The sequence below is a fragment of the Hemitrygon akajei genome, chromosome 27, assembly GCF_048418815.1.
Source record: "Hemitrygon akajei chromosome 27, sHemAka1.3, whole genome shotgun sequence".
Classification (NCBI taxonomy): Eukaryota; Metazoa; Chordata; class Chondrichthyes; order Myliobatiformes; family Dasyatidae; genus Hemitrygon; species Hemitrygon akajei.
Window position 1 is genome coordinate 37,839,937 of NC_133150.1, and position 17,591 is coordinate 37,857,527.

At 43.5% G+C, this 17,591-nt stretch overlaps 1 protein-coding gene across 20 annotated transcripts in view; it reads left to right on the forward strand.

Annotated features, from left to right (window-relative positions):
- Positions 1 to 17,591, forward strand: part of plekha6 (pleckstrin homology domain containing, family A member 6) — a 338,544-nt gene that overhangs the window by 241,242 nt on the left and 79,711 nt on the right. For all 20 annotated transcript variants that reach the window (XM_073030660.1, XM_073030659.1, XM_073030669.1 and 17 more), the window contains 3 exons: positions 4,781 to 4,864; positions 11,542 to 11,683; positions 14,264 to 14,368. In XM_073030660.1, the coding sequence (XP_072886761.1) occupies positions 4,781 to 4,864; positions 11,542 to 11,683; positions 14,264 to 14,368 (331 nt within the window). The remainder of the gene's footprint in view (positions 1 to 4,780; positions 4,865 to 11,541; positions 11,684 to 14,263; positions 14,369 to 17,591) is intronic.

A 17,591-nucleotide genomic window follows, 5' to 3' on the forward strand; every position in this document is an offset into this window, starting at 1 on the left:
GGAATGGGGCTCTCACAGAGGGGGTCTTTAAGAGGAGACGTGCAACCAAAGATCTCTAAGGTAAAATATTTCGAAGAGTAGGTCACTATGTACAGAGAACTTCCACAAGCAGTAATGACCACGTAGATCTATTTCCTGATTGATGAGGTCAAAGGTTAGATACTGACCAGCCAAGCCAAATTGATTAGAATTTTTGAACAGATAATGTTGATTTTTGAGCAGATTTATAGTGTGCTGTTGAATATGAAAGTTCTCTGAGGGAAGACATGGATTTATGTTGGGTCTTTTCTATGTTATTATGATCGTAATGTCAGTGTCAGTCTGGAGCCCTTTGCATCCACTGGGTGAGTGAGTGACCTGCTGGCCTCTCGATCTCTCTACCTGGGTTTCCTCAGCAGGCTCCCTTCCGGGTACTAAACAGGCCCAGGTCTGCTTGAAGAAGAGTCTCAGTCTGAAACGCTGTTTGTTCATTTCTATGGATGCTGTTGCCTGACCTATTGAATTCCTCCAGCATTTCGCGTGTGTTGCCTTAGACTGTGGATCTCAGAAATGCTGAGGCTTATTAATTGGATCTCAGAAATGCTGAGGCTTATTAATTTCAAACTGATGTAATGGTTCAACTAGGTAACAGAAAACAGAAAATTATGGGACAGGGAGACTTTGGCATTCAAGTATGTGTTTCCCTGAAGGTGCCCTTTATTCCAAATGTTATGGAGAATAAAAGCAGAGAACACTTCTTGCAGTTTACATAAAGTACAGTGCAGATGCTGCGGTCAAATCAACACGTACAACGCGCTGGAGGAACTCAGCAGGTCGGGCAGCATCTGTTGAAACGAGCTGTCAACATTTCGGGCCGAGACTCTTCGTCAGGACTGAAGGAGGAGGGGTCCTATTAGGTTAAACCACACTTGACGTACTTTGTACAGTTTCAGTCTCCATTTTAAGAGAGGATGTGCTTGTTTTGGATAAGATGCACGAGTGGAATCCTGGAAAGAAGGGCTGACATATGAAGAGAAGTTCAGCAGATTGGGCCAATCCTCACTGGAGTGTAAAAGCACAAGAAGTGATCTTACTGAAATGTATAAAATTTGGAAAGGGCTTGTGATAGTGGGTATGAAGATGATGCACCCCTCCCGGTGGGGTATCTAGACCAGCGAATATTGTTCTGGAATAATGAGCCACCCATTTAAGGTGGAGATAGGAGAAATTTTGTCATTGAGAGAATTGTGACACCAGAAGTCTGCACCCCAGGATGCTCTGGAGATGGTCATTGAATATATTCAAGGTAGAAACTGAGAGACATTTAGATCATGAGAAGCTGAAGAAATGGAACTTGGGGGGGGGAGAAAACACAGTGCTGAAGAACTCAGCAGGTGAAACTGCATCTGTAGGAAGAATGGAGTTGTCGATGTTTCAGGTTAAAACCTAGCGTCAGAACTCCTCTTAATAAGAATGTGGTCAAAAAGCAGGAAAACAGTGGGAGATTGGAAAAAATTATGGAAACACTCAGAAACAGATTTATTATCAGATTTTGATGATGTGGAATTTTTTTTAATGACAGCAGTACAATGTAAAGATACTAATTTACAAAATAAATAGTGCAAAACAAAAGGAATGGTGAACTAATATCCATGGGTTTATGAACTATTCAGAAATCTGATAGTTGAGGTCCACTCTCCTCTCCTATCAGATTCTTTCTTTAGCCCTTAACTTTTCTAACCGCCCCCCCCCCCCCCGCTTCACCCATCATCTTCTAACTATCCTCCTTCCCTACCCCCCCCCCCACCTCTTTATTCTGGCATCTTCTTCCTTCTTTATCATTCCTGAAGAAGGGTCATGCCCCGAAACGTTGACGGTGTATTCTTTTCCATAGATGCTGCTCAACCTGCTGAGTTGCTCCAGCTTTTTGTCTGCGCTGCTTTGGATTTCCAGCATCTGGAGATTTTCTCATGTTTGTGGAGGGAGGATGCTGTTTATATGAATCATTGAGCGTGCATCTTTGGGCTTCTGTACCTTCTTGATAGTGGTAATGAGAAAAGTGGATGTCCCAATGTGAGGGTCTTTTGTGATGGATTATGCCTTTTGAGGTACTGCCTCTAGAAGATGACTTTGATGGTGGAAATGGTTGTTTCCATGATGAAAGCTGGCTGAGACTGCAGTCCTCTGCAGCTTCTCGTAACCTTGTGCAGGCTGTGATGCAACCACATCTGATGGCCTCCACAAATGGAGATATCAGGAGACAAGCTCATAACACTCTCTAGGTACGAAGAATACTGTTTGGCTGCAAAATCCAGCAATAGTTCTTATTGTCCATTCACTACTATAGGACCTGGGCGGAGCTGGAGTGAATATTTTCAGGTTTAGCGATAGTGGCAGGCTGTGGTCTGGTATATGAGATGGAGTGTAACGGAATAAATGACCCAGCAAGGGGGTAGTGTGACAATGGTTCAATAATTGCTGTCAGCACTGCAATAACAAGCAGGTAGGGGAGGAGGTGTTTACAGAATAGGTAACCAAGCGTGGAGTTTTCAGAAGGGTTAGCCAATGTTGAGAGTGTGCTTGGCAGAGTCCACCACTCATTACAGTGTTTAGATGCAATTTTAGGAGACGTTTTCTCTACGGCAATTTAGGGGCTTGCAGCTATTGACTGCCCCGAAATGGAATTCAGGAATGCATATTTCTTTTCTCTTGATGTGGTGCGGGAAATATTTCTGCAATCCTTTAACAAGTTAAATGACCCTTGCCTAAGAGACTGTTGTTTCTTTTTCATGAACGTATGCTAGTCAGACTGAGCCTCTTGTCAGCTCCTTGACGCTTTGGTATTCCTGGTGGCCTTTAAGGAATCCATTTTATTTGAAGCCTAGAAGAAATCAAGCAGGGCTGCCAAGCCGTTGGGGCCCACTTGTGTATTTGATGTGGGGTTGCTCCTTGTGGAAGCTGTAATAATTTCAAGTGTTTGTTCTACCTTGGCAACAATGAGTAGCGACCATGTAAGGCAACTACATTTTTGCACCTCACTGTATCTCGTTTAGCTGCTGCACTGGTGCAGTTTAGCTTAATTTACTACAGCACTAGTTTTGGTCACCTGTAATAAAGAGATTAAAGGGAGAGGCTAGCTTAATTTGTCAAAGGTACATGGAAACATCAAAGTGAAATGCGACACTTGCATTAACAAGACAGCACATTAACAGATGTGCTGGGGACATCCCATAAGTATTGCCGTGCTTCTGACGCCAACATAGTATGCCCACAACTCACTAACCATAACCCGTAGGACTTTGGAATGTAGGTGGAAACTGGAGAAACCTAAGTGGTCACAGGGAAAGCATACCAGCTCCTTTCAGGCAGCAGGAATTGAACCCCGATCTTCCATTTGCTGGTGCTGTGAAGTGTTACCCTAACCGCTAAGCTACCGCGTTACACGGTAAAGTAAGTGGGAAGTAGTTAATGAATCAGCACAAGCAATGCTGTTGGAGCCAATGCTCTTGTGCTGGTTCTTTCTAATTGCTTACCAGTTTCCCTCTTCACTCCTTTTCTTTTCATTCATTCATTCTGAACCATGTTGTATGACAAAGGTCTTTAACCATGATTGCTGTTGGCAAATCTTTTTACAGAAGTGTTTTGCTATTGCCGCCTTCTGGGCAGTGTCTTTACAAGATGTGTGACCCCAGTCATTGTCAACTCTCTTCAGAGGTTGTCCACCTGGCAACAGTGGTCGCATAACCGGGACTTGTGAAGTGCACCAGCTGCTCATACAGCCATCCAGCACCTGCGCCCATGGCTTCACATGACCCTGATCGGGGGCTAAGCAGGTGCTACACCTTGCCTAAGGATGACTTGCAGGCTAGCAGAGGGAAGGACTGCCTTACACCTCCTTTGGTAGAGGCATATCTCCACCCTTTCACCCATCACCATGCCATTCAACACCCTTGTAAATTGGCCACTGGCTTTTCAATGCTTTAATTTTTAATCAATGAATATGTTTCATAAAAAAAGATCACTCCCTACTTGTTCATAGTTTTCTCCTTTTGCTTATTCTTTCTTTCTTCTCTTTTCTATAAGTGTATACCTCAGATAAATGTTATGTGGAGATTTGTGGCAAATATGAATATATGATATATATGTACGGTATCTGAAATACATCTAATGGAAATGTTTGTTTGATGATGAACTTCAATAAAAAAACAAATTACAAAAAAAAATTTGTAGACTTTTTTCAGAACCCAGATGGAAGAAGTTTGATTTTCTCTCACAAACCTCTATAGTCCAGTACCCTGGCTTCTTGTGTGTCCCTTACCTTTCTCATCGGATTGAGACCAGGCCTTCAAATGCCCAGGACCTAAGCTTTGGAATTCCACGCTGACTTGCTCTGATTTTTCTGCCTCTTCCGCCCTCCCTCAGATTACACCTAAAAAACTATTGAATCTCCTACCCATCTCCCAGCCACCCACTCTGCAATTGCTGAGGGCCACCTTGGACCTAACTGGAGGCTGGTTTGGGTTGCTAAGTGTGCTTGTTCCTGGGGCTCCACTATATTACCTCTCTTCATGAGCCCCGAATCCCCTGCACTGTTAAACAATATATCCAATATTTTTACAAAAAACACTCAACCGTAAGTGAGAAATGGTTCTCCTCCAGTATTGGTGAAATGGATAAGACACAAGTTGGCAAAAGTTCGGCCAGATGTTCAGCATTTGTGATCATGTACATATTTCTATGAAAGTTTTAACCATTGAAGTGTATATTGCTGTTTTAATGAAACCCTTCCATTGTGTTTCAGCCACAATGAAAGAACTACTACATTCCAGGACCCAGTGACAGGGGTGGTTCCTATTGAGAACTGCATCTTCAAACTGGAAGACAAGTAAGTCAAGATCTGTTCCCTTTGTATTCATGGTCATTTTTCCTATTTCTCTTCCAATAGTGAAGGGTACCAGTTCAATGGAGTTTTCACCTTCTCCTTCACTCAAATGTAACTGCTTCCACGGGCCCTATTGCCTCCCATTCTACTGGTTCTTCCTGTTGTCTCTTTCTTTTCATTCACGCACCCATTCACCTGACACAATACTTTCACCCTCTTACCTTTCTCTCACTTTTTACACACACTCGTCACATTCCTTTACCCCACTTACCCAGTTAGCCACCTACCAACATTCGCTCACGCACTCACTTTATTTGAATTTTATTCTCTCCTACTTCAGAGACATGGTCCAGTCCCAGGGAGCCAGCTGTTTTCCTAAAGTCCCAGAGACCATCAACAGTTCAGTCAGCTTCCGTACTGGATGAGCCTGCTGGCCTGATGTTTGTAGTTCTGATGTGGACGAATGATGGGAGCTCTGTTTTCGCAGTTACTCCTTACTCATGTGGATTATAATTCAGAAATGTGGCTGCAACTTGACAGCTAAGGTGAAACCAGGGGAACATTATTTTAATCTGGCCTGTTACGTCACCCATGCATGGTCCTTGCAATATTGGTACCTCCAGGACCAAGTCCATTTGCATCAGCAGTTCTCCCTATAAAACACCCGCTTCTCATCCTTGCTGACTTTACGACGTTGCCAAAGGCTTGCATCTTTCAATATTCTTTTGGTCACAGGTCCTATTATAGCATAATATTTAGCTTTATTTGTGACATGTCCGTCGGAACATACAGTGAAGTGCGTTGTTTCTGTCGACGGTCCACACAGTCCGAGGATGTGCTGGGGTGGGGGGGAGCCCGCAGGTGTTGCCATGCTTTCGACACCAATATAGGGTGTTCACGACTCACTAACCCTAACCCGGACGCCTTTGGAATGTCGGATGAAACCAGAGCACCCGGGGGAAACCCGCATGGTCACGGGAGAACGGACAAATTCTTGCCTCATTCCAAAGACATATGGGCGAGTAGGTTAACTGATCACATGGGTATAATTGGGCAATGCCAGCACTTTGAGCCGAAAGGTCCTGTCACTGTACTGTCCGTCTGAATAGATTAAAATAAACAATTGGCCGGACATTACTACGGCACATCCATCAGCATCTGTAGGGGAAAGCAATTGGGGAGAAAGCTTGCACTATATTGGGAAAAGATTTCCATCAAGATGCTGTCTACGAAGTTCAAAGGGTTTGAAGCTCATGGGACTGAAGTAAATTTCATTCAATACTGCTCACCTACTATCAATTAAGACTGAAATCAGACTGAGCATAGGAGTCATGTTAAATTTGCTCTCTCTGTCCCTGGGTCATTTGCTGATTTTGGTGATTGCGAGAGAATGAGTTTTGCAGTGGGATATAGAGAGAGTTCTAGAGGTAATGGACCAATTACTTTAGACCATTACAAGTGTAAAGTTGCTTTGCCCTTGAGATGGAGAAGGTTAGTGTTGGGACAGAGAGCAGATAAGGCAAAAATGCCACTTGTAATGCCTGACACATTCAGCTGACGGGTCCACTTGTTATGCTCAGGCTCTTGGGAATCTGTGGCTGAAAGCAAAAATAAAAACCACAGATGCTGGAAATCTAAAATAAAATTAGAAGATAATTCAGGCACTACCTGTGGAGAGAGTTAATGTTTCAGCTTGGAGATGCAACAGAGGAACTTGGTGGTCGAACAGCATGGAGTGGGGGTGAGGTAGAAATGCCCTGATACAAGGTTTCCACCTAAAACACTGACAATTCCTTTACCTCCTCAGATGTTGTTTTACCTGCTGAGTTCCTCCAGCAATTAGCGTGTTGCTGTAATGTTGATGTCTCTTCATCAGAATCTAGGATATTACCCAGGAACCCAACTTGTGGCCCAGTGTCTGTGGCTTCTTGAGACAGACAACTACCAATAATAACGTAACTCATGATGTAATGAAACTTGCTGTATGTTTTCCACTCCTGCATCTGTTAGCCAGGTGGGACAGTTATGGGAAATAGGTGTGTGTGTCTATTTGTGTGTTTGGATTAAACTCTTTGACAGTAGTGTATTGTGTGAGCTATGGTTTCAATCTAAACAAATGACGTTCATGGTTCCATGCCGAACAGGTACCTCAGGTTTTCTAACTCTGTGCCAATATTCCCATCCCAAAGACAGTTATGAAATCCAAATACTTTTGTAGGAGCTGGCTTAGGTACCATGGAGTGAATTGTGGCCATGATTCAGTTTAAACTTCACCATCGGCAAGCAGCGATTTGGTTTGCAGTATAGTATTTTGATAGGAATGGGAGGTTTTATAAATTGGAAAGGTGTTGCTTTGTAGTTTAGCTGAGAGAACTGGTCTACCAATGGTTCAGTGAATAGCAGAAGGCTGTGGGTCTGGTCCCTCCAGAAGGCCCTACACAAAACCTAGACTAGTCTCTTAGAACTGATGGAATGCTGTGCTGTTGATAATATGATAAATTGAAGGCCTTGCTGAACCCCGTTCCCCCCCCCCCCCAGGTAGATGTAAAAGATCTTGCAAGACTATTTAAAAACTTTTTACTTTTGTATTTTGCATGTCCCAAAGCTTTTTCCAGCCAATGAGGTACTTTTGAAGGATAGTCACTGTTGTTATTTAAGGCTCCTCCCCAGCGCTCCATTTCCGTGAACTGTTCATAAACCGAGCGGTTCGTTAGTTAAGAGGGCAGCTGGGGATAGAGTCCCCACGTGGCAGAAGATGCCTACAGCCTTGGCAGTAGCCAGGAAATCCACAGAGTCATAGCGTCTGACAAGACAGAAAGAAGCCCCTCATCCCATTCAGTCCATGCTGACCTGATCTTCACCTCGTCCCATTAGTCCTATCTACCTGCACCCGGACCATATTCTACCAAATCCCTCCCATCCCTGCACCTCTCCAAACTTCTCTTAAATGTTACCACTGAACACACGTCTGCCACTTCCCCTGACAGCTGATCCCTCACTTGCTTCACCTTCTGAGTGAAGAAGTTTCCCCCCCAGACTCCCCAGATTTATATATCACATTTGTTGTATCACATGTACATTGAAACATATGGTTAAATGTGCTGCTTGTCCTAACAAACAACACAACCCATGGATGTGCTGGGAGCAGGTCAGAAGTGTTGCCACACATTCCGGTGCTAACATGGCATGCCCACAATGCTCGGCAGATCAATACAAGCAGCGGCAACAGCAACAACACAATGACAGAAACTAAACAAAACAATAGCAGAAAAATAAGCCCCCTTTTCCCCTCCCACCCAGTGGATCACTGCAGACAGGGAAGAAGGACGAGCACCACAAGGAGGTGATGGGCAGGTAGGGAGAAGGGAAGGGGTGAGAGGGGAACCAGAATGGAGAAAGGGAAAGGGAAAGAAATTGCCAGAGGTTTGTGAAATCAATGTTCGTGCCATCAAGTTGGTGGCTACCCTGATGGAATATGAGGAGCTCCTCCTCCTATTTGAGTTCGGCCTCATTGTGGCCATTGAGGAGTCCAAGGACAAACACATCAGAATGGGAATGGTACGTCGAATCGAAATGGGTGGCCACCAGGAGATCCTGCCCTTTGCAGTGGACGGAGCAAAGTTGCCCTGTGGGCATTGTTCCCCATGTTCCCTGAGGGATGATTATTGGCCATTGCACTGAGGGAGACCTCCCCTGCTTCTCATTTGAAGTGGTGTTTTTGGATCTTGAAGGGTGCTGTAGTGATGCTGCAGCTACCTCCCCTCATAAGTTACACAGGTTTGATTCTGACCTCAGGCCTTGTCTGCGTGGAATTTGCATGTTGCCCCTGACATTCTCCAGTAGCGATCGAGGTTCAATCCCTGTTGCTGTCTGTAAAAAGTATGTACGTTCTCCCCGGGACCTCATAGGTTTCAAACGGGTGTTCCCATTTCCTCCCTTGTTCCAAGCGTACGGATTACGGTTAGTAAGTTGTGGGCATGCTCTGTGATACTTGTGGACTGCCCCCAGCAGATCTTTGGAGTATATTGACTGGTGACACAAACGATGCATTTCACTGTATGTCTCGATGTACATGTGACAAATAATGCTGATCTCTAACTTGTACTCTGGTTTCTTCCCTGCATTCCTAAAGACATGCTCAGTGTTACACTGATAGACTCCCGTAAAGTCCACCAAATGTGGGTGGCGGCTGGTAGAATTGCAGGGTGTTAGTTGGCGTGGAGCAGCAGGCGAAGGGGTCGAGGAGCTCGGTGGGTCAGGCATTCTCTGTGCAGGGAAACGGGCAGTTGGGACCCTTCACCTGACGTGGGGATGGAGTCGATGCTATTGCTCTGCATGGTCTCGATGGCCCAAATATCCTTCTTTAGGGAAAATAGGAAATAAAATGACAATTAAAAAGAAAGGCAATCTTTAGCAGAAGACGGGCATAAAAAATTTGGGTGAGGAACTGATAGTGAGAATGAGCTGTAGTTTCTGCCAAACTGTGTACTCACTCCTGAGAGAAATGTTTGAAGAAATGAAAAAGGGCGAAGAAAACATTGGGGGTGGTGGAGAAAGTGTTTATTTCATTGAGTTGTGAGCACAGAAAGCGTGTGTGTGGATGACTGATTTCACAGAGAATTGTCACATTGCCTTTATCCCCACAACAGCTGCCCTGCAGTCTTTGATTGTACATTTGTAAATAAAATGGGAGAAGATTCAATACGAATCTTTCAATATTTCTTTTTGACTTAAATTTGACTTAAACCTAACTCTGACTTCAAGTTTTGATAAGGAATGCAGCTGCATCTCACGCCACCTACGCTGGAGGTTACGTAGCAAGGTAACACATCCAAATATAGCAAGTCATTAGATCTGTAAACTAACAGATGTACATACGCAACACAGTCACACACCTGCACTGGGATCTGTTCTTCCCGCTCTCTGCTCAGCTGAGCTGCAAAGCAGTTCTATGTAAAAGAAAAGCAATTCTGGTCAATGAAACTTCCTAATTCCTCCAAAATCCAGCATTCTGATTTGCTTGTGTGGAGATGGAGGTAATTCAACAAGGACCCACACTTGATATCTACAAACACAGTCGCACCAGGAAGACTTCAGCTGCTGACTCAGTATCTGTGAATTCTATCAATCTGTCCTCTAAGGATGACACTACCTACTACCTCTAGGTAGGGGTACAGAAACCTTAGGTCCCGCATCACCAGGTTCAGGAACAATTATTACCATTCAACTATTGATGTTTGAAGAAAATTTATTATCAAAGTACATATATTTCATATATACATATATACAACCCTAAGATTCATTTTCTTGCAGGCATACTCAATAAATCTATAATATGATATTAACCTTAAGGGAATCAATGGAAGACCACATCAGTTTAGGCATACAACCAGTATGAAAGGGACACAAACTGTGCAAATACAAAAAGAAAGAAATAACAATAAATAAATAAATAAATAAATAAGCAATAAATATCATGGATAACCATGAAGTTATCCTTCATGGATAACTTCACTCGCCTCAACACTGAACTGATTCCACAACCTATCAACCCACTTTCAAGGACTCTACAACTCATGTTCTTAACATTATTTATTGATTATTTATTTATTTATTATTATTATTGAGTTTTTTTGTATTGCAGTTTGTCTTCCTTTGTACATTGGTTGTTCATCAGTCTTTGTGTAGTTTTTCATTGATTCTATTGTATTTCTTTGCTCCACTCTGAATGCCTGCAAGAAGATGAATCTTTGGGTAGTATATGATGATATATATGTAGTTTGATAATAAATTTACTTTGAAATTCCTCCAAATCCTACATTGCAATCTGTATCTCATATATTCAAAGTCAAAAGTGCATGTATTATCAAAATATGTACGCAAAATACAGTTCTGAGATTCATCCTTCGCAGACAGCCACGAAAGAAAGAAACACCGTGGAACCTCTTCAAGAAAACATCAACACCCAATGTGCAAAAAAAAGACAAATTGTGCAAACAGTAAAAAGTGAGCGAGCAACACACAGAATATCAAACATCAAGCCAGAAGTCCAGTAGTATTCAGCTGAGCTCAGTTCAGTGCTGTGCCCACTGCAGGCCACTGGGCTGTTCTTCGCTGAAGCACCCTTGTCCGCATCAATTGCCCCAATCAAACTGCTCAAAATACAGCAAAAAAAGTAGCCAGAATCCAGAAACACAATGCAGCATGATCCTCAAAGTCCCCCAAAACGAGTCCAAAGCCTTGTCAATCAATCCATGCAATGTGGACCCCAAGACTCGTGCACTTCCTCAGACAGCAGCTAGTGAAAGGGAGGGAAGACTGGTCAGACGCAGGCACATAGCGCCGAATGGCTGCCTGTCCTCCGCTCTCGTTCTCATCGGCTTCAGCCTTGCTTGACGGCTCAATTGGAGAGGAGCAATGGAGTCTGTCAGGGGCTTGCAGGCTCCAGGCTTCCAAGCCTCCAGGCCACACACTCCACTCCAAACCTCACCGAACCCCCTTGGAGACAGCAAAGCACCAGATTGCTCAACTGGCCTGAAAAACGCCATCAAAATGTAAATCACGTGTTCCAATCACATGCAGCTTATTGAGAGAATCATATTTGAAAGGAGAAGTAAAAGATCTATTTAAAGGAAAAGAAATAAAAGAATTATTAAAGAATGACACGTTTGTTATTTCAGATCTTTGTCCAATATGTCAAACCGGACAGAAGTGCGAGGTGAAGGAGGAGGAGGAGGGGAAGGGCATCGCCCAGTCAGCATTGCCAGTGAGATATCCAATCACACTTTGGTTTCAGAAAACTCCCAAGAACAGGCACTCAGGGTAAGCATGGTATTTCAATTGCATACAGGTTAGTACTCACCTGGAGGTGGGAAGGTGGATAGACTGTCGGCTCTTGAGTAAGGTGGAGATATGGTTGGAGAACTGTTCAGTTGGAGGATCGGTTAAGGTTCTTTTTACTTGTAGGCATACAGGAATGAATACAACTCTTACTGCCTCATATTTGCCTATCAAAAGTGTGAAATTGCCTCCAAAAGAACAGAGAATTATTTACGTTACATCATGTTTTGGGCACCTAAGTAGGTTCGATCCTATTTATTCTCTTTTCTCCTTCAAAAAAGGGTCTTGAAAATTTTGTTTTATGTCAATTTGAACTGCAGTCTCTGCAAGTTAAAGACAATTCATAGTTGCACAGCACATAGTTACAAATGATAAACTCATCCATACCTTTTACCCGATTGCTTTTTAACCCATTCCCTTTTACTGATTCCTACAGCTTTTTGTAACAGGCATTTTATGAGGAGGATCTGCTTTGGCCAGCGGTAGTGAATCTGTGGAAATTATTGACGCACATGGCTGTGGGGGCCAAGTCACTGAGTATATGTTAAGTGGAGGTTGATAGGTTCTTGATTAGTAAAGGCATCACAGATTACAGAGAGAAGGCAGGAAAATGGGGTTGAAAAGGAAAATAATTCAGCCATGGTGGAATGGCAGAGCAGACTCTATGGGCAGAATACTTTAATTCAGCTCCTACCGTCTTATGGTCTTGAATAGATGCCAGTATGTAGGTTATGGGTTTTATGAACTTGAGCAGTTGCCTGATGCACTTTCACAGTGACTTCAGCAAGGCAGATTTGGCGGACTGAATGGCCTAGTTCGGCTGGAGTGTGTGATGATGGGACAGCAAGGAGTCTGCTCTCTGTTGCTAGGAGCTCTGATCTGGTAGAGCACCAAGCCTCCTTGCTGCAGGGGTATTGACTTTTGTGTTTGCCTTTCTCTCCTGTTCTATTGATACAAGGATAAAACAATATTTAGCTAGTCATTCCTAAGGTTCCTATCAATTATTCTACCACAGACCAAACACCATGGAGTCACTAAGATAAAACTAAACTGAATCTGTACACAAGTGGAGCTGGAGGGCATGTCAAAGGTCAGGGAGTATAGCCGTGAAAAACTTCTCTGAATGACTGATGTACCGAAGTTTCAGGTAGCCGGAACAGCAGGGACCTGTACAGATTGATTGCTGCCTTATTGATAAACATTTCCTGGTGATATCGGCATGAACTGATTTCATTCCGGCAAACTAATGGGTTGTTTTCTTTTTTGCTGAGACTTACTCGTACCCTTCCATTGAGAATGGGAATCGAGTTTAATATCGCCGGCATATGTTGTGAAGTTTGTTATCTTTGCGGCAGCAGTACAATGCAATACATAATAGTAGAGGGGAAACACAGTGAAGTACAGAAAGTATGTGTATTAAATAGTTAAAATGAAGAAGTGCAAAAATTGAAATTAAAAAGCAGTGAAATAGTGTTAATGTCCATTCAGGAATCTGTCGGCAGAGGGGAAGAAACTCTTCCTGAAACAATGCATGTGTGCCTTCAGGCTCTTGTACCTCCTACCTGATGGTAGCAATGAGAAGAGGGCATGACCTGGATGATAGGGGTTCTTATTGATTGATGCCACATTTTTTTGAGGCATCGCTCCTCGAAGATGTCCTGGATACTGTGGAGACTAGTGCCCATGTTGGAGCTGACTAATTTTACAGCTCCCTGCAGCTTATTCTGATCCTGTGCAGTAGCTCCCATACCAGACGGTGATGCAGCCAGTTAGAATGCTCTCCATAGTACAACTGCAGAATTCCTAATGAAATACAGCTACAGATTTAGAGAGGCAGAGAGTTCCAGAGAAGGGTGATGATACACAGGGAGTGGTTTCTGCTATCTAGCATGAGAGTTCTTCATCTACCGTACTTCTAGTAAATTTCAGAATCAGGATCAGGCTTATAATGACTGGCATACGTCATGAAATTTGTTGTTTTGCGGCAGTAAACAGTGCAATACATACAAAATATTACGTTTGTATAAATCATAAATGTTTCTACCATTTCTAGTGTGGCATTCCCAGTGTGAAGGAGAATAGACGTGTCCAGAGTGGTGGTAGTAGGGAGGCAGCGATAGATCTATTCTTGGACCTGGCAAAGTGGCCATCAACTCGTTCTGATTGGGAGTGGTCAGTTTTGGGGGAGAGTGAACCACCTTCTCGTCTTACTCTAGTCCAGATCATCCCATCCTGGGGTCCATGGCATAATAAAGGTTGGAAACCCCAGTTCTAGTCCATGTCCGGGTGTCTCTGGTGATGAAGTTTACCATTTAAACCTCTGAGGTTGAAGATATCTGCAAAGGATCGACAGCTCAGGGACTGGAATGTGGAGGCAGTGATAGGGTGCAACTTCTTTAAGTTAAGTTTCTTTCCAACTTCATGATTGAAGACCCAATCATTGCTCCCCTTAGAAAAGGTGGGGTTGGGGTATATTTACTGGAGACATCGGAGGAACTTGGAGCTCTTTCAGAAGAAGTTTCCATTTGGGACCTCAATCATTTTAACCCCATCTATTTACAGACTTCCAAGGGATCGAAGAAGAATGCTTCCTTTGGCAAGAGGTCGAACTCGATGAAGCGGAATCCAAAAGCCAATGTTCTGAAGCGCGGCTGGTTATTTAAGCAGGTACGATATCCCCTGTACTGAGACAAAATGCCAATGTGCAGCATCAGTACAAAGACACCAATCAAAATTAAAGTCTTAAATTAAACAGCATCTAGATACATTTAAGGTTTTGATAAAGAAATGTGTTAAAATCAAATCTGTGCTATTTTCTCAAGGCAAAGAGTTTTCAGGAATATGGCAGGCAACGTATAATAACAGAGAACGTAGAAGAGTACAGCACAGTACAGGCCTTTCAGCCCACAATGCTGTGCTGACCGGTATAAATCTATTCCATGATAAATCTAAACCTTCCCTCCAACACAGCCTATAACTGAATTTTTCTTTCATCTATGTCCTTATCTAAGGCTCTCTTAAATGTCCTTAATACATCAGCCTCAACCACCACCCCCGGCAGTGCGTTCCATGCACTTAACACTCTATGTAAAATAAAAAAACTACCTCTGACATCACCCCTAAATTTTCCTCCAATCTGGAATTAGCTATTGACCTCCAGGGGGAAGAAGTGTCATCTGATCACTCAACTTTGCCTCTAATCTTATACACATCTTTCAATTTGTGTCTCATCCTCCTTCCAAGGAGAAAAGCCCAGCTCGTTCAGCATTTCTACATAAGATATAACTAGAATATATTGCAGCCAGTGCTGACAAATAGGACAGTTCAGCATTTCTACATAAGATATAACTAGAATATATTGCAGCCAGTGCTGACAAATAGGACAGGAGTCCAAATCCCATCATGCCAGCTGGGGACTTTAATTTCGTTAACTCAATATATTTGGAATTGAAATTTGGCTGCATGAAACGATTGGATAGCTTTTACAAACCTGTCTGGGCATTACTGGCCTTCTGAGGAGATATCTGCAGTCCACGTTCAGTACGACTTTGCGAAGAGAGCCAATTTCATTAGTAATATGATTGACCCCAAACTTCTGTGAAAGACCCAGCAAGAACATTCATACCACAAACAGCCAAGCAAGGTGGGCGGATGATTATCATCTGATTCAAGGTGGATCATCAGTGCCTTCCTGTTGAGTGCTGCACTGCTTGTGTCCTGAGTGTTAATAAGAAAGGGAGGTCAAGGATAACTGATTTGAAGTAACCATTACAAGAGTGCTAGAGAGAAGTGTTGGCCTGTTGTATATGTCAATGGTGAGGCTACACTTGGAGTACTGTGTGCAGTTTGGGTCATCCTGTCATAGAAGAGATGTGGTTTAACTAGAAGGTGCGCAAAAAGATTTACAAGGGTAGTGCTAGGACCAGAAGGCCAAAATTAAAGAGGGAGGTTGGCCAGGCCAGGTCTTTATTCCTCAGAATGTAGGAGAATGAAGGACAACTTTGTAGAAGTGTTTAAAATTATGAAAGGCATAGTCAGGTCTTTTCACCATGTTAGGAGAGTCTAAAACTAGGGGCTTAGGTGTAGGGTGAGGGGTTACTGTTTAAAAGGGACTTGAGGGCAGCTTTTTCACAAGGACAGTGGTGAGTGTATGGAATGAGCTGCCAGAAATAGTTGAGGCAGGTGCAATAGTGTCATTTAAGAAGGGCTTGGATGGATACGGGACAAGTACAGGGAATTGGGATTAGCGGTGGGCATCACGTTCAGGATGGCCTAACTGGGCCGAAAGGCCTGTATCCATGCTGTGTCCACACAGCCAAGAGAGCAATTCAGAAAATGTATTTAGGCCCAACTGTTACAGCTTTCTGTTCTCCGGAAGACAAATTAGTCTACACAAGGTGTGTATATTGGTAGTCTTTGCTGCTGTAACAAAGTTTAATGTGTTATGTATTCAGAGATGCTCTTCAATACACCACTGTTGTAATGTGTGGTTACTTGAATTGCTGTCGGCTTCCTGTCAGCTTGAACCAGTCTGGCCATTCACCTTTGACCTCTCATTAACAAGACGTCTTTGCCCAGAGATGTGCCGATCACTAGATGGTTTTTGTTTTTCACACTATTCTCTGTAAACTCTTGAGACTGTTGTGCGTGATTTGGTTCCTCTGTTCTGAGCCGCTTCAAGATATCCCTGGGTGCTTCATAAAGATTAGAAGACATCGGAGCAGAATTAGATTATTCAGCCCATCGTGTCTGCTTCTCCATTCAATCGTGGCTGATGTTTCCCCCACTCAACCCCATTCTCTTGCCTTCTGCCCATACCCTTTGATGCCCTTACTAATCAAGGGCCTATGAGCTTTAAATATACCCAATGACTTGGCCACCACAGCTGTCTGTAGCAATGAATTCTACAGATTTACCACCCTGTGGCTTAAAGAAGTTCCTCCTTTATCTGTGTTCTAGTCTGAGGCTGTGCCCCCGGTTCTAGACTTTCCCACAATTGAAAACATCCCCTGCACATCCATTCTATAATGGCCTTTCAATGTTCAATAGGTTTCGGTGAGGTCTCGCTCATTCTTCTGAGTTCCAGCAAGCACAGGCCCAGTGCCATCAAGTGCTCCTCGTGCATTAACCCTTTCATTCCCAGGGTCACTAGGGATGATTATTCAGTAGTGCAGCCACCTCGCTGCTCCATCCACCCAGTTTTGATCCTGTCAGTGTGGAGTTTGGACAAATCTCCTGGTGACCTTGTGGGGTGTCGCTGGGTTTTCTAATTTCCTCCCCCGTCCCAACTGTGCGCAGGTACATTGTTTGCTGTGGGTTGTAAAGGTGAGGGGTAGAATCTAGGGTGAGCTGGGACTGTGGAGAAATAGGATTGCTCTGTGAGGAAGCACAAAGTTGATGAGCCAAGTGCCCTCCTTCCATGTCGTAAGGAAATATGGAAATCGATGGACTTGGTGCTGAGTGTAAAGGGACTATATCCAAGGCACTCCAAGATATTACTGTGTGAGGTAGATCCTATTATTAACTGGGGCATAAATTTGAATGTTAAGGGTCCTTGATATCAGCATCTGTGATTATACCACACATACCATTCTCTGTGTCAGTGAATGGAGTGCCTGGTCCGGTTTCCCTCTCAGTGGCCCATCCTCCTCCTTTCCTTTCAATACTGCTGAGTAGACAGTAGCTGACTGTGCAGTTTATTGGTTATCCAGCAGTGGAAGGGTCACTTAAAATCTTACCTTGCTGCCCAATCAGCAGAGCTGAAGTGCCTCTAAGTTATGGCTTGACTGGTCTTTATTCACTGGAGTGTCAACTGGGCAAAGAGTTTTATTAAACTATGCCTTTACTTCAGCCAACGCAGAGGCCGTTGGGTAGAGTGGATAGGAGACAC